General features: G+C 43.4%; 1 protein-coding gene across 2 annotated transcripts in view; it reads right to left on the bottom strand.

Moving 5' to 3' along the window:
* Cdyl (chromodomain Y like) overlaps nucleotides 1-27,348 on the bottom strand; it is a 184,193-nt gene that overhangs the window by 97,084 nt on the left and 59,761 nt on the right. Inside the window, exon 1 of one of the 2 annotated variants that reach the window (XM_051194445.1) lies at nucleotides 26,045-26,548. The exons of the other annotated variant lie outside the window; for it this stretch is intronic. Within the exon in view, the coding sequence (XP_051050402.1) occupies nucleotides 26,045-26,068 (24 nt within the window). The 5' untranslated portion in view covers nucleotides 26,069-26,548. Of the gene's footprint in view, nucleotides 1-26,044; nucleotides 26,549-27,348 lie in introns of those variants that run through there. 2 annotated transcript variants of the gene reach the window in all.

The raw sequence follows: 27,348 nt of genomic DNA on the forward strand, positions 1-27,348 counted from the left end.
CTTCTTTCATTGGATGCAGACTGAGTTCCCAGCACCCACACCAGGCAGCTCACAACTGCCCAGAATTTAGTTCTAGGGGATCCGATGCCTTCTTCTGGCCCATGTGCACACCAAGCACTCACGTGGTACACACACATATACACACACATACATACATACATACCACTCACATAAAGTTAAAACACAATCTTTCATTTTAAAGTCCTATTTTAGAACTTAACTAATTTTATTTTAAATTTTTTAATAAATATTCTTTTAAAAACTTGCAAATAGCTGGGCAGTGATGGCGTACACATTTAATTCCAATACTTGAGAGGCAGAGGCAGACAGTTCATGGCCAGTCTGTTCTACTGAGTGAGTTCCAGGACAGCCTGGGCTATATAGAAAAACCCCGTCTTGAAAGAACAAAACAAACAACAAGAACAAACTTGCAAATAAAAAAGTTCATTTTTTTTTTAACCCCTCAAAACCAATTTCCTGAATTTTAACATCACCCATAGTCATGGCAGTCACCAAACCTGGAACTTCACTGGAGTGCATTATGTAGACTTTACTCAAATTTCACCATTTGCCCTCAATGTCCCTTTTCTGTTCTGGGAGCTGTGTTTTGTTAATTTCATTTCTTTTCACTCTCTGTAGCAATTCCGTCTTTTTTATCATGACCCCCCCATTTTTGAGAAATGTTTTCAACTTATTTTGTAGACTGTCCCCTAAGTTTGGGTCTACAATATTCTTTAGCATGAACTGGCATTCTACAGGGGTTTGCCAGGGGCACTGTAATGAAACAGGCTGGAGGCCTAAGCAACACACAGATATGCTTTCTCAGAGCTCTGAGGACAGATGTCCAATGCTGAGGTGACTTTGTGGGGGAACTTTTCTCCCTCAGGCTGTCCTTCACATGGGTCCTTCCTCAAGGGGCATGGCCCTCAGACTCTCTCTTTCTGCCATGTAGCTTAAACTGGACTTAAAATACGATCTTCCTGCCTCAGTGCACACATGCATACAAGATAAATGATAATGTAATAAAGCCATACATTTAAAAAGATTAACACTAGTGATGTTTGTTTTTTAAAGTTTCTAAAAGTAAAGCACATTTTATGCTTGGGGGAAGAAACTAATTATCGGTTAGCACATTTTTAGTGTGCTTAAGATCATAACAGTTCCAATATATCATTATTATTCAGATACAATGTTTAGTTCTCTGTTGGGGGAGGGATGTGAATTTTGACTGAAACCTTTATGTAACAAAACTTGTTAACTACTGGCTCTATATTTTTGCGTATCTGAAACAAATATAACCTTGAACACAGACCAACGCAGAGAAATAGGACAGATACCAGTGTTAAATGGAGCCAATGGTTCCACACAATTGACCAATTTTGTGTTTGCATTTTAAGAGGTGAGTTTACACAAGTTTAACTATTCCTCTGGCAGTGTACCATAGACAGACATTTTCTCAAAGACCTTCATGTGTCTATCACCAGCTATGGGGTAGATTATGTGTGTGTGTGGGGGGGGGTGCGTATTCTAATCAGCAGTTCGTATACTAGTCAAGTATGAGGAACTGTCTTAATATAGAACCCAGGGAAGGCTACACTTTATTGTTTAGAGCAGCCGGGACAAGAGGGCTCTGGGATGCTTTTAGACAGAAGTGAAGGCTCCTCCTCTTCAGCTCTGAAGGAGGGGACTAACACCTGCCTTACCAGGAGTGCAGTATTAGATCTTGTGTTTGGCCATGTTTGTGGTCATTCCATTCTCTTGCTCTCAGTGGGTCCTAAGCATCCTCGGACGTGTGGAGCTGAAGGGTGGTGATTAAGCAGGGTTGCTGCTGAGAGTCTTCCCTCTGTGCCCTCCCTCCAGTCTGTGCAGTGTGGGCAGAACCTGGACCACTGTAGCCTACTAACGCAGGTGGTGCACCTTTTTACTGTCTACAATGATCAAGCCCGGAAGCCTAAACCTAGCAAAACGAACAGCCTTGTGCTGGTGCCCTAAGGGACAGGGAGCACGCACTGAGCCTTGAGAAAGGTGAAGTCACAGTGGGGAGTGAGGGGAGCAATTTTCAAGAATGAGAAATGAAGTTTTCATCTCCTCCAATGTGGTAAACAGGACATCTTTTAGAACAATAATACACCCATAGTGGAATAAAATGCCTTTTAAAACCAGGTGTGTTGGCATACGCCTTGTCCAGCACTCAGGAGCCAAGGCAGGTGGATCTCTGTGAGTCTGAGGCCAGTGTTGTTTATATGGCAAGTTCTAGACCACTGGGCCCTCCTCAGACAAACAAACAATAAGAAGACCTTTTAAATACTGCACGAAAACCATCATTCTCAAGCTGGCCAGAAGGGGTATTTTCAGAAATATAAAGATGAAAAAGTTAAAAAAAAAAAAAAAAAAAAAAAATCAAGGCAGCTAACCCCCCCTCCCCAAAAGCTGTTAGTACCTGTGATGGAAAGCTGGGACAGAGGACTGTGAGCCTGGTGAGGGGTGACGTGGGAGGTCAGATCAAAGTCTCCTCAGGCAGACAAGGTCAAAGGTCAAATGGGGAATGGACAGGAAGCGAACTGACCTCCCAGCCTTGGTTCTATGGCAGAGCCTGGCCTCATTCCAGCCTTCAAAGCCAGCGCCAGCCTGCCTGACCTCCAGGAGGCAGAAGTGGGAGAGAATGGGGAGAGCAAAGGCAGGTTTCATCTCCCTGCCCTCCTTAGTAAGAGTACAACCTTCAGACAACAGCCACATGCAAGCCAGAGGCAGGAATAATGAGCAGAGGCTACAGCACAGATGCAGTGGGCCTGTGCAGGCAGAAGGGGGTCACAACTATTTGACTGAGGGGACAGAAGTACCAGAGCATGATGGATGGGTAACTGCACAGCAAATGGAGCCTGCACGGGAACAGTAGTGTAGACCTCAAGGGGTTTCTGTGCATTAACAACCACCTGCAGGCGAGCTTGTACAAGGGACTCATGCAGGTGGACAGGCTACAGCAGCCTGTGGCTTTGGGCTCTGGGAGAACTGGCCATTATGGAGCACTGCTGGGGATAGCAAGCAGCCAGGGACTGAAGGAACGGGAGCAGGGAATGGGGAAGAATGAAAGACAGTCTGGGGCTCAACAATCTGGGGCACTTTTCAAGTGGCAGCTGTGGACAGAAGAGGGCGCTCTAGAGCTGTGGCTTCAGAAAACCTCACTGACCCCTCCCCTGGAGAAAGGCAGGAAGAGGAATTTCAAATGAACAGAAAGGAACTAGCAGTTGAGTACCACACAAAATCATCTCAATTTAAACATGAACAGAATAATGACCACAGGAGCAATGACAGCTCAACAGGGAGCCGTGCTTATGAAACAAACTACCCTGTTATTTCCAGAAAAAAAAAAAAAAAACAAACCAAAACAAAATAAAAAACAAAACCCTTAAACAATCCACTTTTTCTAACAGCAGAATACTGAAGAGGCTACTTACTCGAACACCCACAAACATCATGTGCGAAAAATCAAACTAAAAAGAAACCTAAAGCCTGTCACAAAAAACCAGGAAAGAGTTAAAACTACATAAGACAAAACATGAATAAGTAAGAAAGGCTTGTGTTTTCTGGTTTAAGGTTCCACCTGATCCCGGCTGTAAACCAGAGGTCGTAGATTTCCCGACAGTGCAGTGGTTCTCAGCCTTCCTAATGCTGTGACCCGTTAACACTGTTTCTCACATTGTGGTGGATCCCAAGCATAAAGATGTTTGTTGCTGCTTCACAAGTGTAATTTTGCTACTGTTATGAATTGTAATGCTGATATTTGTGCTTTCTGATGGTCTTAAGCAACTCCTGTGGAAGGGCCATGACCCACAGGTTGAGAACTGTGGTGGTAATGGTTTCCTGAACCACAACACCTGACTAGAAACTCAGGCTATTCTGACATCACTGACTGAAGGCATAACCAGAACTGAACACAAAATGCTCCGCCTTAGCCTCCTTTGCACCGGGCAGACCACAAGCATTGGGACAAGAAGGAAATCAGGACCGGAAGGAAGTTCAAGGGCAACACAGAAGCAAATCTACGAGTCCACTTTCCCAAGCATGCCCAGCTAGGGCAGCAGGAGGTTCAGGTGTGGGCTGTGCAGAGCTCGAGCTGGCAGAGAAAGAAACCAAGGTAGCAAGAACATCTCAGATCCCAGCACATTTCCAGCACAGCAGGAATACAAGACCCAGGGGAGAGGACCACAGACCACAAAGAGCTACAAAGCATAGGGAGAGCAATCCTTAGTCTCCCCATAACAACTCTACTGTCTGCTATAATAAAACCCAGGAATCCTCATAAGAACTTAAAAAGGACTGAATCCCTACAGCACACATCACATTTCAAGAGAAAAGCATCACAGTGCAGCCAATACACAAGAAAAAAAAATGCAAAACCTGATGCCAAGGAATTGCTAAATTGTATTTCAAATATTTTTTCAATGTTCAAGAACTTAATGAAAAACATGCTAACAATGATAAAGCAATCCCAAAAGAAAAGTGAGTTCAGAAAAATGCAAATTCTAGAGCTAAACAAAGTTTTTTTTTTTTTTTTAAATTAAACTTGGGGGAGATCAGAGGACAACTCCAGGTTTGTCTTCAGGTACCTTCCACGTTTTGTCTGAGAGTCTCTTACTGGCCTGGAAGCTTCTATGGATCTACCTGCCTATCCTTCCTATTCCATCACTGCTGGGAGTAGACAAGCACCACCAGCTTCCATTTGCTTCCATCTGCTTAAGAGTCTCTCTATGTGTCTGTCCTTGTTTGGAGCTCAGGCAGGTACAGCATCTGCCTTCCAAGTGCTGCTTCTAAAGTAGGTGAACACACCCAGCTCACCACCAGGCTTTTTACACCTTTCTTTTTGTGTGGCTTCAGGGAATACAAACACAGGTCCTCACACTTACAAGGCAAGTAACTTACCATCTCCTCCACCCCAAACAAAACATTTATCAAAACTATGCCAACAAGCAAGTAAACCCAACAAAATAAAAAGTATAGAGCAACAATAACAAAAAGCAGAAAGGGATGGGTTGAAAAAGATGAGAATTCAAAGACTTGCATGAGAACAGGAAACAACAGTACACTATTGAGGAAACTAGGAGTGAACAGGAGGCGGGAAAGCTCAGAGATGTAACATCTGAAAACCTCTGCCACAACAGCTCAGGGAACCTCAAACACACACAAAAGGTCCCCGATAGAGCTTAACAGAGCCACTGAAAGTTAGGGGAAGAACACCTTGAAGGTAAGCAGAGAAACATATGTGGTGGGCAGGGAGGCAATGGTAACATAAGAGCAAGGGGTAACCTCTCCCTAGAAACTACTGGCACATTCAGCCTTTCAGCAAAGAATTCTAGCACCTAGCAAAACCATCACTTCAAAAAAAAAAAAAATCCTTGCTATAATAAAATACTAGGTCCTACACTCTAAATGGGAACTGCACAAGATGGCAACTTGGATCTGCAGGAAGAAATACAGTTAGAAACAGTATTTGTGTGGCTACATTACTAAGCACTTTCTATCTTGTCTTTTTTTTTTTTTTAAGAGATTAGTTAAAAGCAATGCTACTAATAAAGGTACAGAATATACAGAGGCTCTAACTCATGACTATGGGTGGTGAGAGGAACATGAGAACACACCACAGGAAAACAGTTTCCTCCAGGTTTGATAGCCATGCTAAGTGGATTAAGATAAAGCCTACAACCATATTGTATTCCTTGAGTCAACTATCCTCTTTCTCAAAAAAAAAAAAAAAAAAAAAAAAGCAATGAAGTACAGCTAGAAAAGAATTGGTGGGATAATTAAAAAAGCAAACAAAGTCCTCTCCACCAATTAAGCGAAATATGAGAAATCTAAATATAATCAGATTAATAATGATTTTAAAACTAAATGGCAGGATGGGAAATATGGCTTGGTGAACAGAAAACCTACCAGGCATGCAAGAGATCTTGCTTTGATCAGAGGCAAAACAGTGGGGTATTGGGGGAGGGGGGAGATGACAAGTGTTTTAAATGTAAATCAGAGGCTGGAAAGATGGCTAAGCCACAAAGAGCACACACTGCAATTCCCAGCACCCACATGGGGCAGCTCGCCTGTGTAACTCCAGCTCCTAGGGGATCTGATACAGTTGGCTTCCGCCAGCACTTGCCTCTCACCTCCCTACATCACCTACCCATACATACACATAACAAAAAACAAAAATAAATGTAAATGGTACAAATTCTGTTCAAAAGCAAGAAATAGAATCTTTAAAAAAAAAAAAAGGAAAAACCACAAAAACTAAACCTACTATTTTTTTTAAAGAGTTACTTTAAATATGAAACTAAATATACTAGGATGGACAAAGAAACACCAAGACTAGAATTGGCTTGTACAAAATGAAGTCAACAAAGGGTTTTATTAGAAAGAGAATCCAGTGATTTTAAAGTCAGCCTATATATCAATGTTAAAAATGCATATTCATCTAATGACAGCTTCAAAATACATGAAACAAAAGAAGGGAATGTTGGAGACTCTAACACTGTGCAATAATAAAAATGGACAAAACCCAGAGCTGACATGGGAGATAAATGACAGCACCAACCTAAAGTCAGCAGATAGCTAGGAGACCCCAAGAATGAAAAAAAATCTACAATCTTTCCAAATATACAAATAAAGATCATGAAGGCAGACACATAGAAGTGTTTGAAAAATGTTTTTCAGCTGTAATGGAATGAAAAAAAAAAAATCTGGAATAAATTCAAGTATCTAAAGACAGCACAAGCAATGTGTGAGGTCTGCTAGTGCCCTAGCTACTTGGGAGGCTGAAGTAAACAGGACAGTTTGAGTCTAGTAGTTCAAGACCAGCCCAGGAAATGTATCAAGACTGTCTAAATACATTGATCAAAATTTAACTTTGGATGAAAGTAAATTCCTTTAAAAACACAACTCAGACAAAAGTTGAAAGTCTACATAGGCTTACATATTTAAAACCAGATCTACAATCAAAAACTAATCACAAAGGAATTCTTAGGTTTCACTAATGAGTTCTAATAAACATGTAAGAGAACAAAAATCAATGTTAACACAACCAATTTCACAAAAGAGAAGGCTGCCTTTCATGAGGCCAATGTTCACTCTACTACGAATACTACAAATCAAGGGAAAGACATTAGGAACCTAAATAACTCCTCAAACACATCAACGTCCTCATCCCTTACATTCAGACCAAAAGATATCTACTTAAAACCATTGCAATAAAATGACACAACTACTAAGAAGAAGAACTAAGGCAGAGAGAGGCAGAAGTTGTCTCTAACTGTGAGGCTAACCAGAACTGTAAACCCAGAAATTTATACCCGGCTAAACAGTCACTAACAGTATTGTTCACAGTGAAGTTGTCAGTTGACACACAAATAGCAATTTCATTACCCATAATCTTCTTCTCCTCTATAAAAAAATTCAGCCTAACTAAGTATAAACTCACATGTTCACACAAATCTTCTACCTTGAATATTCAAAATAGCACTAATAAACAACTCAAATACCCAAATAAAGAATGGAGTACTGAAGAATTTTATAACATGACTGCATATTAAGTAAAAGAAGCTGGAAATGAAGTGCTGAGTATTGCATGGTTCTATTATACAGAATACCCAGAACAGACAAATTCAGAGATAAAACAGACTACTGGTTGCCAATGTTGGGGGAAGGATGGGATACAGAGTTCACTCAGTAGTGACAATGTCCTGGAATTAGATAGGAGTGATGGTTACAAAAAGGTTGTGAAATAAGCCTGGCATTCGTTGGTGGTGCACGCCTTTAATCCCAGCACTCGGGAGGCAGAGGCAGAAGCAGGCAGGTATCTGTGAGGCCAGCCTGGCCTAAAGAGCTAGTTCCAGAACAGGCTCCAAAGCAATACAGAGAAACCCTGTCTCTAAAAAGCAAAAGCAAAAACAAAGAAACAACAAAAAAAAAACTTTGTGAAAATATGACAAAAATGTCAACTGTACACTTTAAAAGGGACAATTCTATTTTATTTAAATTGTGATTTCAAGAAAAAGTTCAAGGAGAAAATTAGCATACAGAGAAGAAAACAGGTAGGAGAAAACAATGAACACTCAAATGTAATTCTGCAAAATTAATCTAATTCAGCAAAAAGTAATGAACCAAATGAAATGTATTCTTTAAAATGGCACAGATGTAACACTGAGCTTGGTGATACACACTCAGAACTTGGGAGGCAAGACAATCAGACCAAGGCAATCCTCAGCTACAGAGGTAGTCAAAGGCAGCCAGATTACAGACACTGCCTCAAAACACCCAAAACTGCATAAAAGTTTGCAGAGATCTCCGAGTCAGGGAAAAGCTAGAGGTGGAGAGCAATGAACAAGTCTCTTTGCCATCCTTTCTGTGAAGCTAAGACAGAGCAAACTTGCTAAACACACACTTAATAGTTGGTATGCTGAAAAGAATACAAAACTCTGGATGAATATAAGATAAAAGGGAGATGATGCATGCAAACAGTGAAGAATTCTCACATCCTCTAAGATTCCAAAAAGATCACTGAAAGACCTGGTCATCCGCGAGTGAGTAAGCAGAATGTAAAGAAACTACAGGCAACCACAGAGTCAGAAATACAGTTTTATCTTCCCAAGCCTGCATCAAAGCACCTCAGATTAAAAAAAAAAAAAAAAAAGCTGAATGGGTAGTTCCATTCAGCATTAAGTGTACCAGTGTAGGATACTCACTTTCCATGCACAGGGTTCTGGGTTGGGTTCCCAGTGTGCCTTAAAATTCCCCAAAGAAAAAACAACAAATAAATGTGGTAATGGGAAACACTAAGAACCATTTCAATAATGACAATAAATATTAAATTCAGAAATAACACTGTATTCACAAGAAATAAATTATAGTTTATTTTCAGTAGGAAGTGCTCCAGAGCTCAGCAAATCATCACACATAAGTAGGAAGCACTGGGCCCCTCTCTTTCCTAACAGTGGTTTGTCTTGGAATTCTGAGAGCTGGAAAGCTGCCTGCAGTCTGCCCAGGGTCAGCAAAAGGCAATCTCACATCCCAGGAATTCCTAAGATAAGAATTGCATACTGTACCAATAGAATGGGGGATTTGGACAGGGGACTATGCTAGAAGAGGACAAAGTTTGTAACTCTCTAGAGTACCAGTCAATGGGAAGAGAAGGCAGAGAACTTTAAAACCTACAGCATGGGTCTATGAAGGTAGCTCAGAAGTTCAGCTGCTTTTGGAGAAGTGCAGGGATTCTATTCCCTGCACCCACATGGCACCTCACCTTGGCTCCAGGATATCAGATGCCCTCTTCTGGTGCCTGCAGGCATACTGCCTAGAAACAAATAAGCACACCAACATCCTTTCCTGTAGAATCAAATACTAAAATTGTTTTGCCTTCACCAGTCTCTTAAATTTGTTGTTACAGACTGGAGAGATGGATCAGAAGTTGAGGAGCACTGGCTGCTGCTCTTCCAATGGTCCTGAATTCAATTCCCAGCAACCACATGATGGCTCACAAACATCCATAATGAGACCTGATGTCTTTTGGCATACAGGTATTCATACAGGCATTCATGCAGGCAGAACACTGCATATACAATACATAAATGTTTTTTTTTAAATCTGTTGTTACAGAGTGAAGGACACTTCTTATATTTAAGGTTGTTTACTTGTTTGTTTTTGTTTGAATTATAGCCGTATGCTGCTTGTAGTTCTGAACCAGGGTTAATCAGGCTTCCTTTCCTGCCCATGTCTTTTACTTTGAGGTATGAACTCACTGTGCTGCTCAGAACCTTGAATTTAAGGGCTCAACAGATCATATACTTCTGCCTGAGCTCCCCAGGTCATAGGAAATGCAGGTGTGCATTCTTGCCTAAAGACAGACCTTTTATTTTTTCTTTTTAATACAAAGGAAGGAAAAAAATATGACCAGCAAATGTTGCCCAAAGCTAGCTGGCACAGCCACATAAACAATATATATCTTCTATGGAAAAATACAATAAGCAATTTTGATTAGATCTAAAGCATGGGCTCAATATGCCCAAAACACACACACACACACACACACACACACACACACACACACACACACACACACACACACACACACCAAATATAGAATCTTGAGAAATTAGCTCATCTGGGTCAGCTTATTAAAAGATCAGGTATGAGAAAATGAAAGACTAGTCAACGGATGATGAAAATTCTGATGTGTATATTCTTGTTGCTATGACAAAAGACCCAATCAAAGCTGCATAAGCTACTCTCTACTTGGTCCAGTTTAAAGGGATACAGAGGGGAAGGCATGGAAGCAGAAGTGTCAAGCAAACTGGTGACAGAATCCAGTCACTCACAGTTAGGAAGTACACAGAGAGATGAATAAACAAATGCCAGTGCTCACGGGCTTTTGTCTTTCTATTCAGCTGCCGGCCCTAGCACATGGAACAGTACTGTCCAGTTAAGGTGCATCTCCTACCTCAATTAACCCAATCTAGAAACACCCTCAGACACTCCCGAATCATTGTTTAGTTGAGGGAGTCCAGATACTGACCAACTCATAATCCATCTCAACTACTGCAATACATGTCTAAGTAATAGTTGAACCCTGATCAGAACAAATGCAAACTCTAATTCCCAAGTAAAATGCTTATAAGATCACAAGAAACCTCCAAGAATAACTTTTAGGAAAAGATTGTAGCAATGCAAGGATGGCTTCACATCAGAAAACACACTACACATTAAAAAACTAAAATGCCTGGGGCTAAAAGGATCATCTCTATTAATTGCAGAAAAATATCCAATATAATTCAATAGCCATGATTAAATAATTCCAGATTAAAAGAGATCTAGATTCCCACATCGTCCCCTAGTATTGACAGAATGAGTCCCTTTCAGAATCAGAAACAAAGCAGGAACACTTGCAACAACTCAGTCAATGCAGTCAAGATAGTCTACATCCAAAAAAAAAAAAAAAAACCCTGCAGATTCCAAGTGACATGGTAATTTGAAAAGCTCGTAAGATAAGAGGAGAATACCCTTTCAAAGTACCAGTAACAGCCAAGTGCTCTTTTCTTCCACGCCCAAGAGGAGTCTCTAGGAATCAGGCTATGCAAAACCTTCGAGATCACAGAGAGATGAGAAAGGGAGATGCTGCTAAGTATTGGCTCTCCTACTTCTCAGCATCTTCCACCTTTATGGTCATCTCCCCTGAGCTCCGCACAGCGAGTGTGGCCAGGACACCCCAAGGCACCCCAGTCTCCTCTACATTTGATCCTACTCTTGTGTGGCTGACAGTATCCAAAGCTTTAACCAAGCCCATACACAGATAACCTGTGTGGCTCATTATTGCTCAATGCAACCCCAAACCCCACAAACCCCAAACCCAGCTCCTCATATCCCTCTACCCTCATCAGCTTTCCCCGGGAATAAGATCAAAGCTGTTTCCTCCCTAAGCACTGGTCCTACTCAGCCAAACCTAAAAACATGACTTCTTTCCATGCCTCCTACCCCCTCAAAAGGTTAAACCAAGCTCAGCTTCACATCCCATATGGTAGACAGTAACTGCTTGCAACTTCACTAGTGTTTGCTACATCCTTCCCCTGTGCCCAGTCTACGCTGTTGTGCCAGCTGCCTTGGCTCTTCACAGAATCCTTGTAGTTGGTTCCACAGAGCATCCCTACAGGACCTCATAAAATATAATGTCAGTACATCATTCTTTCATGGCTGCCCGTGCCATGACACTGAAACTCAAGCACAACTATCTATAAGTCCTAAAGGTGTTCCTTTATACTCTAACCCCACCTGTAGTTCTCTGCCTATCTCGCGAGACACACTGACCCATGCTGATCTTGAATCCACAGATCCACTGTGTCTGCCTCCCACATGTTGGGATTAAAGGTTATTAAAAGTATGTGCTATATGCTACCTACCATAACTTGTAAAAAGGGTTTCTTTTCTTTTGATTTTTCAAAAGAAGGTTTCTCTGCATTGCTTTGGAACCTGTCCTGAAACTTACTCTATAGACCAGGTTGGCCTGGAACTCACAGAGATCCGCCTGCCTCTCCCAAGTGCTGGGATTAAAGGTGTATACATACATACATACATACATACATACATACATACATATATATGGGAAAATTGGTGGCCCACATCTTTAATCCTAGCACACAAGAACCAGAGGCAGGCCAGTATCTGTGAGTTCAAGGCCAGCCTGGTTTATGTATTAAGTCCCAGGACAACCTGGTAAAATCTACAACTCACCATGGCAGCACACTTATCCCAGCATGAGGAGGGCAAAGGAGAAATTTGAGTTCAGGCCAGCCTGGTCTACACAGCTAAACTAGCCAGGGCTGCTTTTAAGATGTAACCGATTTCACACATGCACTCCTCCACCTGCATTTACGAAGAAAAATGTAGAATAATGTACTTAGCGTTCAGTCCTGGGCGAGTGGACAAGGAAGTTCTCGCCCATCCTTTCCTGAACAGGCATACATAGAACCTTTGCCACAAACCACAACTAAGGGGATGAGATTCAATCTGCGTGTTGGGTTTCAGCCGGCTTACACAGTGACTGAAGTCAGACAAATCATATTTCAGAGACACTATAGACAACAAAACATCTCAGAACTTTCTCCTCTCCCACATCTATCCTCAGAAAGTCTTTTGAACACCCTCCATAGTGCCCAATCTTCCCCCTGTATATAAAAAACAGATTTTAGAGTAAGCAAAAGCAACTGATAAATGTGTCATGAGTTAGGCTGATGGTTGTGCAAATCCAAGGCAGTTTTCCCTACAACAGCAATGAGGAAAGCCATCACCGGTCCTCAGATGTATTCCTCTGCATCTCCATGACTGCTCAAGCTCCCTGATCTCCACACACTAAATACACAACCTACAGAACCATTTTATAACCAACAATAGTCATTTATATTTTCTTTAAAAATAATAATTTTATGGGCTGTAGAGATGGTTCAGGGGTGAGAGGCACTTGCTGCTCTTGCAAAGAACCTGGGTTCCTGTCGCCCATTTCCAGGGGCCTCACAAACACCTGTTTCAGTAGTCTGGCTTCCTCTTCAGGCAGCGACACTCATGTGTCCACACAGGCAAAAAAGGCACACACGTGAAAAAGCACAACAAAATCTTTTCAAAACTTAAAATACTTATGTTCATGTGTGCACATATCCTCATGTGTACTTGTGCCCATGGAAGCCAGAAGAGGGCACTGGACCCCTGGAAGCTCGAGTAGAAAGCAGCTATGAGCCAGCCCACATGTGGGCTGAGAACTGAACTTGGATTATCCAAAAAAAAAAAAAAAAAAAAAAAAAAAAAAAAAGGAAGGAAGGAAGGAAGGAAGGAAGGAAAGAAAGAAAGAAAGAAAGAAAGAAAGAAAGAAAGAAAGAAAGAAAGAAATGGGGTACGAACTCTTACCAGCTGAACCATTGCTCCAGTCCCATCAATCAGTCTGTGATGTTGGTACCAAAGAGGTCTTCTGCAAGTTTTCAAACCCTTGTTGCTCTAGTTGTTTAAAACAGCATCTCATATAGGGCTAAACTAAAGTCTAACAAAAACAAACACCCCCCCCCCAAACACACACACACACACACCAAAAGCACCCCTGGCCTGGAGAAATGGCTCAGTCAGTAGCAAAAGCACGATATAGCAGCAAGCATGAGGACAGGAGACCAGGAATCTGCAGGGTGCATGGCAAGCTCATCTAGGCTTATTACCAAACTCTGGTTCAACTGTGAGACCATGCCTCAATTAGTACTGTGGGGAGTACAAATGAGGAGGACTCTGTCCTCCATCGCACTCAGACACACCATAAACATTTATATCTATAAATACAAAATGTCACCACACATTTCAAACCATGGCTTAACATCCATTATCTTTGTAGACACTTAAAAATTTATTTAAAAAAATTTAATTAAAAATTTATTTAAAAAAAATCTTAGACAAAATTTTCAATCAACTTGCCTGAACAAACCCAACCTCTTGTTTTTTTTTTTTTTTTTTTTTTTGTATTCAATGATGCTTTAGGCATCTTTCTAGACATCTTAAATTTAAGTCAAAGACTATTCTCCAAGATGATTCATTGAGTTCATTTTCCTTGCAGATTGCCTTCATCTTATATAAAGTTTATTAATTTTCTACCCCATCATTAGTCACTCCTTTTTGTCCACACAAAAGATTTCCATGGTGCAATGTACAGGCTGTGTGTGAAATAACTGGGAATCAGTCAAGCCTTATTTAGCTTCCACAGCACTGTTAGAGAATGTCTTCCTTTAGTCAGGCCCATTGTGCATTTTACTTGGAGAGCCCCAGAGATGGTCACAATGAAAGACAGGGAGAGATAGCAGCAAAAGTTCAAGGTCATCATAGAAAGCTTTAAAACCAGACAAATGCCAGGCTGGAGAAGGCAAAGGAGTCCAAAGTCCCATCCCTAACAAGAAGCTATGTGCACTTGACAACTAGTGGGGGGGGGGGGGTTGATGGTTTTCATGAAAGAGTGACACACACAGTTATATTAACTACACACCCCAAAGGCAGTCTGAATGGGCAGGAAGGAATAGTTGGCCAACATGAAATGGACTCTGTGATTTTGTGTGTGTGCGTGTGTGTGTGTCTCAAAGTTTTTGAGAACCCGACCATGAGTTGTGGCGGTGAAAGGAATCTGAGAGAAGATGAAGGAGGGGGAAGAATTATGACCAATATATGTCGTATGAAACTTTATTAAAAACAAAGAAGTTCAGGAATCAGAGCGCCTTTCTGCCCACGCTCAGGGCTCAAGTGGCTGCTACCTTCAGGGCTGGGCGATGCCAACCAGCAGCTACCTTCTCTCTAAGAAGATATCAAGAGTGCTGGGGGTATATTGCAGAACTTTGGGAACAACTCTAGGCTCCAGAGTGGATCCTTCAAGGACAGCAGATTTCTTTTTTTAATAATTTATTTTTGTTTTCTGTACACTGGTGTTTTGTATACATGAATGTCCGTATAAGGGTGCCAGATCTCTCGGAACAGGAGTTAGAGACAGTTGTGAGCTGCCATGTGGGTACTGAGAATTGAACACTGGTCCTCTGGAAGAGCAGTTGGTGTCACCTCTCCAGTCCCCCAGCACATTCTTAACACACACTGGTACACTGGCCCTCTAAAACTCATGGTGCATCCAGACCTCTTTTCTTTTGAAACAGATCTCCCTATTCCTGGAAGGACATACCCCCAATGACCTAAAGACATCCCATTAGACTCCAGTCTCAGAGGCTGTAATGTCTCCCAATAGCACCAACAACCTTTAAACATATGGGCCTTTAGGAGTCATTGTAGAGCCAAACAGCATGGATAGGAAAAAGCACAGTACCAAGAAGAATCAAAACTATCCATTGTTTAAAGAATCAAACTACACATGCTTTTGGTGTATATTCCCTGTGTCCTATTTTGAGGAAAAGCACAACAAACCATATGCTAATGACCATATCAGAGAGTGCACACACATGTACACCTCTTCTTTAATATCTGCACATCCATCAGAGGGGAGCACATATGGACAGTTGGAAGACTAAGGCAGTTTGAGCTCAGAGTTCTTACACTCTACTTCAAGTGCCTGAAGTATAAGATAAGAAAACCAATCTCCTAAGCACACAGATAAAAACTTAGCTAAATAAAGTAGGCAACCAGGCCCCTGTGCCCTGGTCCAGAGCTTGGCAACTATGCTATCCCCCACCCCACACCCCATTCTAAAGGGCCCAGCACTTTCCAATAATGCCACAGGTTCATGAGCTAGCAAGCCTTTACAGCAGGCCTCTGGAGGACACTCCTCACCCAAACTACAGCACTCTGGACAGGGCACAACAGCAGCCCTCTTAAACAGGAGGCTGAGCTGAGACACACTGCACCTTCTGAGTGGCCAGCAGCAATTCCTTTACACTTCCCTGAAAAAGTTACTGAAAAGAAGATGGTTTGACCATCACAAATCTCATCTACACATCACCAAATCAGCCTATACTTTCATTTAAGGATTGTTCTAGAAGATAACACACAAGTTCCTGCTTCTTCAAATGAGCTTGAACACACCCACACAGCAGGAGACCACAGACTCCACAAAGCTGCTATCATAGCTCATCTCCCTGGACATTTTAAAATGTCTCATAGAGCCCTCCCTAGGTCTATGGAGTACGCAACAATAATCTCTTCACAGTTCTAGGGTAACATAAGACGTAAACAGGTCAGGCCAGCTGAAGCCACTCACCCCTCCACTCCACCTCAGTTTCCTAGGAGAATGTTTGCTCACTTTGCCACCATCAGAACAGGCGGTGTGGGTGAAGACTTTACAACACATACCATGAAAAATGACCTTAACTTTACCTCTTATATGCCAAAGTCTTTTTAAAAAAAGTTCTTCTAGATAGTTCTAACACATAACTTTGCCTAAGCACACATCACACCTTATGATCTCTCCAGGACTCATGACCTCCAAAACTATTTTCCCTAGACCAAGAAGTCCCACTGCTTTAGTTCATTCCACAAGCTAACCTGACCGTCATTTACCTGCCTTAGTGGATCTGTGTTCCTTCCTGACTGCACTTGAGCGCCAGTGAACAAGTATACCATGCCTAATATCAACTTAAGCAGTAACCATGGAGTCCCAGAATTGACCAATGCACATGTTGCTACTTGTACAAAGAATGGGAAGAGGTGTCCCCTAGTTCTCTCAGGTGCTAAATAATAAATAAGCTGAACCCTTCAGATTAGTTACATGATAAATCAGGAAATTCTAACCACAAATTACTGACAAACATAAAGGTACAATCTAACTAAAGAATGTCAGTAGCCTGCATTCAACAGTGCTGGGCTCTACCTAACAAATGGTGAGAAAGCACCATCTTCTAGAAAACCGCAGGCAGCAGACTATCATGGATGGAAGGCATACACAAACTAAGGCACTCTGCAGACACTTGGGCTGACCAGCTATGTGACTTCAGTGCTAGGAGAAAGCCTTCCCTCCCACACGTCACTTTCACAAATGAAAAACATAAAATCCATTCTAAAGATTTTTTTTTGTCTATTTTATGTGTGTCTGAGTGTATGTATGTATGTATGTGCACTACATTCGTGCAGGTACCCACTAAGGCCAGAAGAGGGCGTGGGGTTACCTGGAAATAGAGTTACAGGCAGTTTGAGCATTGGCTCAAAACCTCCACCTCGTCATGGTGACTACAATTTCTAAATGGGGGTGGGGGAGCTTCTTCAAATGCAGGAGCCCCACTACCACAAATAACCAGATCTTTGATAAGATGTAATTCTTCAGGAAGCAAGGAAAACCTCAGGCACGCCTCCAATTCCAATTCCAGAGAATGAGTAAATCATAAAAATAGATCAACACCGCGGCAGCTGATACTGATCCAAACCGACAGAAAGACACCTCCGAGAAAGGGCATTTCTAGATTCAGTTAGCTCAAGAGGGAAAAGCCTAGTCAGCTGTTGGTGGCAATACTCCTTGGGCTGGAGTTCTAGATGAACAAACAGGAGAAAGCCAACTGGGTAGCAGTATTTATTCCCCGATAGTCTTGTTTATAGACACAATGTGACAGCTGCCTCACTCCTGAGTGACTCCTGTTGCAGGAGTCACCTCTACCACCCCACCAATCTAAATCTAAAACATTCCTTATTAGATAAACTGTGAGCCAAAGCAAGGCCTTTCACAAGCTACCTCTGCCAGGCATTTGTCACACCAAGGAGTAAATGACTACTGCCACACCAAAATGGGGAGTGGGGCAGGGGGAGACACAACAACAGCACTAACAGTCACCCAGAATATTTAGAAGCAGAAACACTGCCAAAATACTAAATGGGCAAAATATATGTAAAATGTATAATATATATGTATAATATAAGTATACATATGATTTAACCATTTACTAAAGATGAGAGCAAATTTAACACTCTTCTTTTACATAAAAAAATGACACACATCACCCTCAGCACCTGTCAGTTAAACCATCACTTGACTGTTTAACACTTCACCTAAATGCATAGACAAACTTTTCCGTAATGAAACCATTGTGCTTCTAAAAGACCAGAAAACTTGTATGTATAGTACAAACACTGCAGCTCTAATACCACTGCAATCCATGATATGCAGGTCTCAGTTCTGAGCCAGCATTCCAGGCAGCAACAGCTGGCACTGTGTGTGGTGACAGCATCCAGTGCAAAGTGGATGTTGTATATTAAGAGCAGGCTTGTCTGGTGGTGGTGGAACATGACTTTAATTTCAGTACTCAGGAGGCAGAGGCAGGAGGATCTCTGTGAGTTCAAGGCCAGCCTGGTCTACTGAATGAGTTCCAGGACAGCCAATGCTACACAGAGAAAACCTGTTTTGAACCCTGACCCCCCCCCCAAAAAAAAATCAGGCTGTAGCTACAGTGAAGTCACCCAAAGCAACACAGGTGTGCACTGCCACCAACACCTTAAGTTCATTATGTGTTTGCTTTTGATTCCTGTACATTCAAAAGCCGTTTACTGTTGCCAAATTTGTCACGACACTCCCCATTCAGTTAGGTGAACTGGAATTACCAAGTTAAACTCAGTTCAAATGAACTAGAAGCTAGGGTCAAGAAAGTATAAGGTATAAGGTGATTAAAAGAAGAAGAGGAGGAGAAGGAGGAGAAGAAAAAGAAATTCCATAAATGAAGAGAAAAGGGAAGTTAAAGAATGCAACAAAACCACAGAGATGGGAATGAAAAGCTAATCAATAAAAAGACACTAAAGTGACACAGTAGATAACTATGTGAAATCCCAGGAGAGAGGAAGTTTCCTGATGCACACCAGCACTGAGGAGGCTGGGGGCTAAAGGATTCCAGTGCAAAGAGAGACAGGGCTACACAACAAGAACTCATCAAAGGAAAAGAAGAGTGGATAGAGATACAGAGAAAAAACAATATTTGCAGACAGAATGGCCAGATAAGATACAAACTCACAAAAGCAGCATAACATACACCAAGCTTATTTGTAATAGAGGTATCTTACAACATACAAGGTAGCAGAACTCCAAAGAAGCAAAGTCAAAGACATGATCTCCAAGGCAACCAGAAAGAGCCTGATCTCCCATAATGGAACTAGATCCAGACACTAACAAGCACCTCAAGAATGCTGAGAAAGCAGATGATGGAATCGCATCTTGTTAATACTGCAAGAAAACAGCCTATTTAAAAGAGAAAAAGAATCAATAAACTCCTTCTCTTTTAAGTCACCCTCCCCACCAACACACACACACACACACACACACACACACACACACACACACACACACACACACACACACGCTGCCCTGGGCTCTGGGACCTTAACATGGCCAAAGAGAGGGTGAAAAAAATCCTAAGAGGCTGAAGTTCAGAAGGACCAGAGCAAAACCTCATCCTCTAACCGTGACAGATGCACTCAACTCACAACAGCTGTTGTTGCCTGCACAAGACCTGCACAATAACATTCCAACCAAGCTTCCAGCATGGAGTTTCCAGATGTTCAAGAGGCCCCACCCACAGCTGGAGTTATGGACAGCTGATGGCTTCTGCGTGTGGGATAGTCAGTTTTCTTTAAGGGTGTGGCCCCTGATGGGTCAACTATGCTCCGGTCGGTGGTCCTACAACTATGAATGAGTGTGTATGTACCCATGTGGGCAGCAAAAAATTGGATTCAGTGGGTTGTTTAAAATAAAATAGAGGAATGGGTAAGAAAGTAGGGAGTGAAAGAGTTAGGGGGAGGGAGGTGAATGTGTTCAAAACACTGCATGAAATTTTTAAAGAATTTCTATATTTAGTATATAAACAATATACTAAAATATGTATGTTATTAGCAGAGAATAACCTGCTATTATTAGCAGAGAATAATCTGCTATATAACTACAGCATGTTTGTTTATGGGGAAAACCCAACCGTATTTATTTATTTATGTATTTATTTATTGGGGTAAATCCAATGGTAACCACAAGTAAAGCATACAAAATTAGCATTAAGAAGAAAATGCATGTCCTAGTTTGTTTTCTATTGCTCTGATAAACACCATTACTAAAACCAACTTGGAAGGCCCAGAGGCCGGAGCAGGATCTGACCTGACAGCCTCCTCCTTTCATGATACAAGAACCAAGCAAGCTTCCAAAGGAGGAAAACAACTAATAGTCCCACCCTATGACATCTACAACTCACAGCAACAATCAGCATGGCACAATTACCCTATCTGGGCACTAGTGGCATGCATTCCTTGGAAGTACGCAACAGTTCTCTATTTGGGCTTAAAACTCAACAAAAGGAAACTCATGCCTGTTACTGGAAACTTAGCAACCACCCAGAGCTAGCTAAGTCATAGACTTTAGAAGAGAATCTACAACTACCACTTTACTAAACCAGCATCATCTCTAACTACATTCTAAATATTTCATTCCTCATCAAGGAAACTTACCTTTGCACAAGCCAGAGACATTACAGAAAACCACAACCAATCAAAATGCAGAGTTGTGGAGCCCAGTCCCACCCAACTGATACATCTACAAAATGACTCCCAAACATAAGGCTCATAACTGGGGTGTGGGGGTACGAACCAGAGGACCAGGGAGCATGCTCTGAGGTTTTGTCTTCTAGAAATGTCAGAAGCTACACCCATAAAGCCTCACCAGTAGGACTGCCTAAAACATGAGCTGAACAACGACAACAAGACACGATAAAGCAGACAGGGAAAGCTCACCAGGCATCAAACCTACACAGAAAACTACAAGCAACTAAGGTTACCTGCTTATCAATGATTAGCCCTAAAACATACATAGAAGTAATAGCATACAAACTAAACAAGTTGTATTTAAAAGGAGGTCGTGGATTTGAAAATGACCAAGGAGGAGTAAATGGAAAGGGAGAGGAGAGGGAGGGAGAGGAAGAGAGAGAGAGAAAGAAAATACTAATCTACCAGGGTAAAAAGTGTGATTCACAATAGCATGCAAGGCCGGTTGAACAATACAAATACACATTAACAGAATAGAGAACAGAAACTATATGATCATTCAACAGATGCTGAAAAAGTGGTTGATAAAACAGCATCCCCCAGGATAAAAACCCTCAAATCAGGCAGTGATCCCAATAAAGGGTATTGAGGACAATATCATGGATAGCATTGTATTGGACAGGTAAAAAGTTTCATACTTTTCCTTCAAGATCTGTAGTAAAACACAGATTCTCACTCTCTATTAAATTCTCACTTCTATTAAAACATCCTGAATGTCCTAGGCAAGGCAGAAGAAACACATTGAAAAGAAATTCATCCATCCCTGTCTGCATACAGTAACACTTCATATACTGAAAACTCCAATGATTCCACTAAAAAACCTTTTGTGGAAAACAAAACCAACATAAAAAATCAGCAGTGTTTTTATACACTAACAGCAGTATCTAGAAAAAGACAAACAAGTAATTTATAATTTACAGCTATAACAAAATAAAGTGAAAGACTCAGGAATGAACTAAGCTATATCAGGGCAGGAGGTGTAGCTCATTGTTAGGATACCTGCCTATCAAGCACAGGACCCTAGGCTGGATTCTAGCAACACACACACACACACACACACACACACACACACACACACACACACACACGACTGCAAACAATGATGAAAAACACAAAGGTAAAGATATACCATGTTCATGGATCCGAGTCAACAATATGGTTAAAATGTCCATAATACACAAAGTGATCTGAAGATAAATATGATTGCCATCAAATACCAGTGACACTTCTTCCTTACAAGATCAGGACAAAGTCTAAAATTCAACACAAAAATAAAAGATTCCCAGACAGATACATTTTGAGTAAGAACAAATTATCATAAATAAAAGTGCACAGTCTGACATAAAATCAGGCTCAAAGAATATGGGCAATGGTGCTACATACCTAATCTCATCACCTGGAGGCAGAAGCAGGCAGATCTCTGAGTTTGAGGCCAGCCTGGCTGGTCTACATAGGGAATTCCATGCCAGCCAGAATGACACAGAGAAACCTTGTCTTGAATAAAAACAGACACAAATGGCCAACTGGTACATTAAAAATATTCAAAACTGATAATGAGAAGAAAAAAAAACAAAGCAAAACCAATCAGGACCAGCAAAATGAGTCAGTGGGTAAATACACTCCTATAAAGGCATAGTGATATGAATTCAATCACCGGAAGAAGAGGCTCGATGACACTGAGTTATCTGTCCTCTGACCTACACACACACACACACACACACACACACACACACACCATATACAGAATAATAAAGCCTTAAAAACTACAACCAAGTACCTTCTGTCAGAATGACTTTCTGAAAAACACAAAAGATAACCACTAGTAAGAGCACAGAGGAAAAGCAAATGCTGCACACTGATGGTGGGAATGTGAATAGGTGCAAGCACTGTAATAAAACTATACAGGGTCCTCAAAATGAGAATGAGACCTTCCAGATGATCCAAAGGAAACAAAGCCAGTACATTGAGGAGACATCTGCACTCTGTTTCCTGCAGAACAGTTCACAATCCACCAGGTATGGAGAGGGTTTGAGCTCATCAAGAGATGAATAAATAGAATATGTTATATGTACACAGTAGAATACCACTGTACCAATAAAAATAAGTTTCCATTGTTTGTGACACTGGAAAACAAAAAGGAAGATATTATGCTAAGTGAAATAAGCGAAGGACAGAAAGATAGACACACCATGAACTTACTTGGAGTTAACCTCCCAGGAGATCAAAGTAGAATACAGGTTAGTTGAGGGAGAACAGGCTGGGGAAATGTTGGTACAATAAAACAGAAGGAATACACTCAGAGTCTTCTGTATAGCAATGGTGCCTTGTGAAATAAGGACATACTGTGTTACTGAAAATGTTCATTGTGTACTGTTTTCATCACAAAGATAACTATGTGAGGTACTGCGTGTCAACTAGGCACATTTAAGGGAATCTACAACATACACATACTTTAACACAATAGGTTATACATGATAAATGCACTGAACTATATAATAATGTTTTAAACCTTTAAAACAAAAAAAAAATGTTTGGTCTTTTATAAAACCTGCATTCTTATTTATACCTAATCAAATACATGCTTTAGGTGCACCTGAGTTTGATGTCAGAAACCTTTGGCTAGAATGATGAGACTCCACAGTTGTTCTCTAACTCCTGTACCTGCAGCATAGGGTGTGCAACTGCACAGGGGCACATGCATGCGTGCACACATAAGCATGCTTTCACTCAGCCCTAGCTGCTGGAGATTCAGAGAGTAAGTATGTCTATTCTATCCCGCAACTAGCAGAAGCTCTTTGGATTCTGGAAGACTAATGTTCTACCCTTCTGCAGACTGTTCTTTTGTTTTCCATTCACAAAACAGGTCCAACAGTTACTTACAAGGTTCCATGTTAAGTGTTAAGAGACATAAATGAAGTAAGCAGTAAGACAACTCACTACTGTTCATGAAGCTCTAAAACCCACCCTCCTATCAAGGCAGATACGTAAGGGCAAGACTTTTCAGCGCTCTCATCTGTAGAGCCTCAGACCAAAATCAGAGCATTTCAATTCAGGAAAAAAAATGACAAAACTATTATCCCTTGACCTGGCCTTTGAAGTGCATGCTGTTCTGCCCAGCCAGCCAGACGATAGTGCTCATCTACAGTTGGTCATCACTCCTGCTGCACAAATAATGCCTCTATGAGCAAACTATCTTTTAAAACAAAAACGGGACTAGGGCATTTTAGTTCAGTTCTAGGACAGCACTGAGTACTCCTTTCTACATGCCTGTTGTAGGGGTGTGCTTTGTGTCAGGAGCTCAACAAGAGATGCATTGATCCCAACTTCACAGATGAGGAAACAGCTTTCAAGGCTAATTTACTTGACATGACAGCTGGAACTCAGTAACAAGCTATTTGACTGCACACCCGGACTCTCCTCCACCACACAACAAAACTACAAATATCAATTCCCCCTCCCCTTTTTTAATGGACTTATTTTATGTGTGAGGGTTTATGTGAGCACCGAGTGACAATCTGTAGGAGTCACAGTTCTCTCTCATAGATGACACTGACCAAACACTGCTAGTGAGGTCTGGTAGCATGAGCCTTCACCTGTTGACCCCTCTCACTGATTGGTCCCTTTGTTTGAGAGTTTGCAATCCCAGACTGTCCTGATCCTCCTGCTTCCTGGGTCCTGAGATTTCAAGTATACTACTTCAACATCAACTTTTCATTGTAATACAATCACAATGTTTCCACCCACTAAAGTTAGAAGGAAGCCTAAATGATACTAACCAGGACACACCTACATTGACTTTCCTCACTTCAAATCATATGTCTATGTTACCTTTTTCCTCAAAACAACTAATGAAAATCCCAGAGTCACCCCTGTGCACAGGTGGATGCCTCTATTCCCCAAGAGGTGCTTTTTCAGAGCACTGCCCATCACATACTTCCATATCTCCCTATGAAACCTCCATACCAAGTCACTCAAAAACAACCTGAATGAACACAAACCTTAGTATAAAGTACTATTTATAAACGACATCTGTCAGGAAAATGGTGAGAAGAAAAAAAGGAGGCTACAGGATAAACACTGAAAGTAACTTTACTAATTCATAACACAACAGTGATCCATGTGTCATCATCCCCTTTACCCACAAAGGATACAACTTATGTATAATGTGCGCCTCTTGCCCGAACACTCACTCAACAGTGAACAAGCAAGGCTAAGCCACTAAAGCAATGATCTAATGTGGAAAGTAAACCCCCCATGTTGTTCACACTCAGGACTTTCTGTACTTTCCACGTCTGGGCCAGTAAGACATCATGCCTACCTCTTAGCCTCTACTGTGCCGGTTCCCAACTGAGGCACATTCATTCCTGGAAGCAAAGCTTCTTGGGAATCGGGAGTTTTCTCTTTATATCCCCCGTGACCTAAGTGAGCATCTTGAATACACCGGGGTGATGCTAATATGTAAAATGGTTGAAAGGTAGAGGTAATTTTCAGTGATAGGTACAACATACTGAAGAACAAATCAAGGGCAGAAAACAACCTTCCCTTAAGTCTACAGAAGGTAGCCTCTTTCTAAGGACTTTTTGTAAAGGCAACAAAAACAAAAAAACAAAAAAAAAAAAAAACTTGCTACAAGGTTCTCATTGCTGTCAACAAAACTTCAGGCCATGCCAAAAGCAGTAATACACACAGAAGGAGGAACACCTTGGAAGGCTCACATAGGGCTGTAGTTACAGATGCTTATTTCAATCCCTAACCACCCAGGTCCCTAAAGGCATCATAAAGGTTGAGTCTGGATAGAATCCGGAAAGTTTTAAGTCTCTTACAAAGATGTATTTATACATATGTGAAATCAGAGACCCACTTAGTCCAAAGGCACACAACACAGCCTTTACTCTTCTGTACTCCCAGGAAGTCTACTTTGAAATACGTCAAGAAGTTACGTGGAGACATTCAGAATTCGTTCAAGATCCAAACCGGTAACTCTCAAACTTGAAGTTAAAGCTGGCAGACCCGTCACCCATAACTCATCGTCTCGACTCTCGAGTACCCTTTCCTACTCCCAAGGCTGCGACGACAGCGCATCGGCGTTCAAGTTTGATTTCCTGGCTCCGGCCACAATGCTAACCTAATTAAAGCATGTGGTCAACGTTCAGCATTTTCGGTGCGATATTTTGCATCCCTCTGGCTAGTAAGGGAGTGGAGACAGTCTCACCGACCCCCCGCGAGGCGACACCCTATCCACCAGGTTCTAGCAAACCGGCAGGAAAAGCACCCCCGCGCCGCCCACGGACCCTGCCCCGCGCGGGCACCGGCTCCCCTCGCCAGCAGCACTTTGGGCTGAGTCTGAGCAAGTAGCTCGTGTCAGCGCCACTTCCCCCCGGCCCGGCAACTCCGGCGCCCCCGCCCGCCGCTCGCTCAGGGGGCCGGCGCACGCTTCCCGTCCAGCAAGCGGGGCACCGAGGCCCGCGGGCCGGGGGCGCCGCCGGGGGGAGGGGAGTACCTCGTACAGCTCCTCGGAGGCCATGGTGGGCGGCGCAGGGGCGCGGCGGGGTCGGGGCGCGGCACCCGGCGGCAGACACTTTGTTCCAGTTGGGTCCCTGCGTGGCCTGCGCTTCCTGCTCCGCGGCCGGCGCCGGGCGCAGTGCACGGACCAGCCTCTCGCTCCGGGCGGCCGGTGCGGGCCGGCGGCAGCGGGGTTGTGCGCAGGAGCAGCTGCGCAACGCGCCCTGGGCGCCCGCGCTCAGTGCCCGGAGGGCCGGCTGAGGCTCAGGCGCGGGCTCATCACGCCCGCCAGGGGCCGGACGGGCTGGGGAGGGCGCGGCGGCGGTGCGGGCGCGGCGGCGGGATCCGTGGCTCCCGGTCTCCGGTGTAGTGCAAAAAGCTTCCTACTTGCGACCGAAAAACCTGCCCCGGCTACTGAGCATGCCCAGTGCTGCCGCCCGGCCCGGCGGAGCAGTACTCCCGCGCTCCGGGTTTTCGGGCCGCCCTCGCGGGAGGGGCAGGAGGCGGCGGGGCGGGGCGGCCGAGGGGAGCACCGACTCCGTTCCGGGCCTGGGCGCCGGCGGCGGGCGGCAGGGAGCAAGCCAGCAGGAAGGGGAGGAGTTGGGTGGGGTGGGCGGGGCCGTGGAGGGTGGTGGGCGGGGCCAGCCGTTGTGGGCGGGGCTCCGAGTTGCCCAAGTCCCGCTCCCCGGGGTCCTCTTGACCACGGCACCGCCCACCGGCTCTGCCTGGACGTGGGCGCTAGTTGCCCGGCAGAGGGCGGGACCGGGCGGTGCAATAGGGTCGCGAAGAGGTTGACTGTGCGGGCTAGGGCAGGTAACCCAACCCGAAGTTGAGCCAAAAGGGACCTGGCGGGCTGGTGAGCTCGGGTCTGGAGTCGCGACCCGACGGCGGCAGCGGCGGTGCTGTTAGCGCCTGTGGCCAGGAGAGCGCAGTGGCTGCCTCCGTGCGCCCGCAGCGAGCGCCGGACACGGGGACAGCGCCAGCAAGCTAGGGGCCAGCGGTGTGGCCAGGTGGAGTCTCCCGCCCTGCCACGTGCCCGCCGCCCCCGCGGCCGCAGCCAAGACCCGGAGCCGGGACCGCGCGCCCTGCCGCGTGTCGCCAGCTGGGCCTCCTACTGGGGTGGTATCTGGGCGCGGGGGAAGGCGGCGCGAGGGCGCGGCCGTCTAGCTCTGCCCACAGCTTCCCCACGCCAGGCCTCGGGTTCCTGCTGAAGTGTCCACCTTCCCTTAAGGGGAGTGGAAAGGAGTGCTCCGAATGTGGACTCTGGGAGGTCTGCGGTGAAAGAGGACCAAAGCTGTCAAT

This window comes from Phodopus roborovskii, unplaced genomic scaffold (genome assembly GCF_943737965.1).
Source record: "Phodopus roborovskii unplaced genomic scaffold, PHOROB, whole genome shotgun sequence".
NCBI lineage: Eukaryota > Metazoa > Chordata > Mammalia > Rodentia > Cricetidae > Phodopus > Phodopus roborovskii.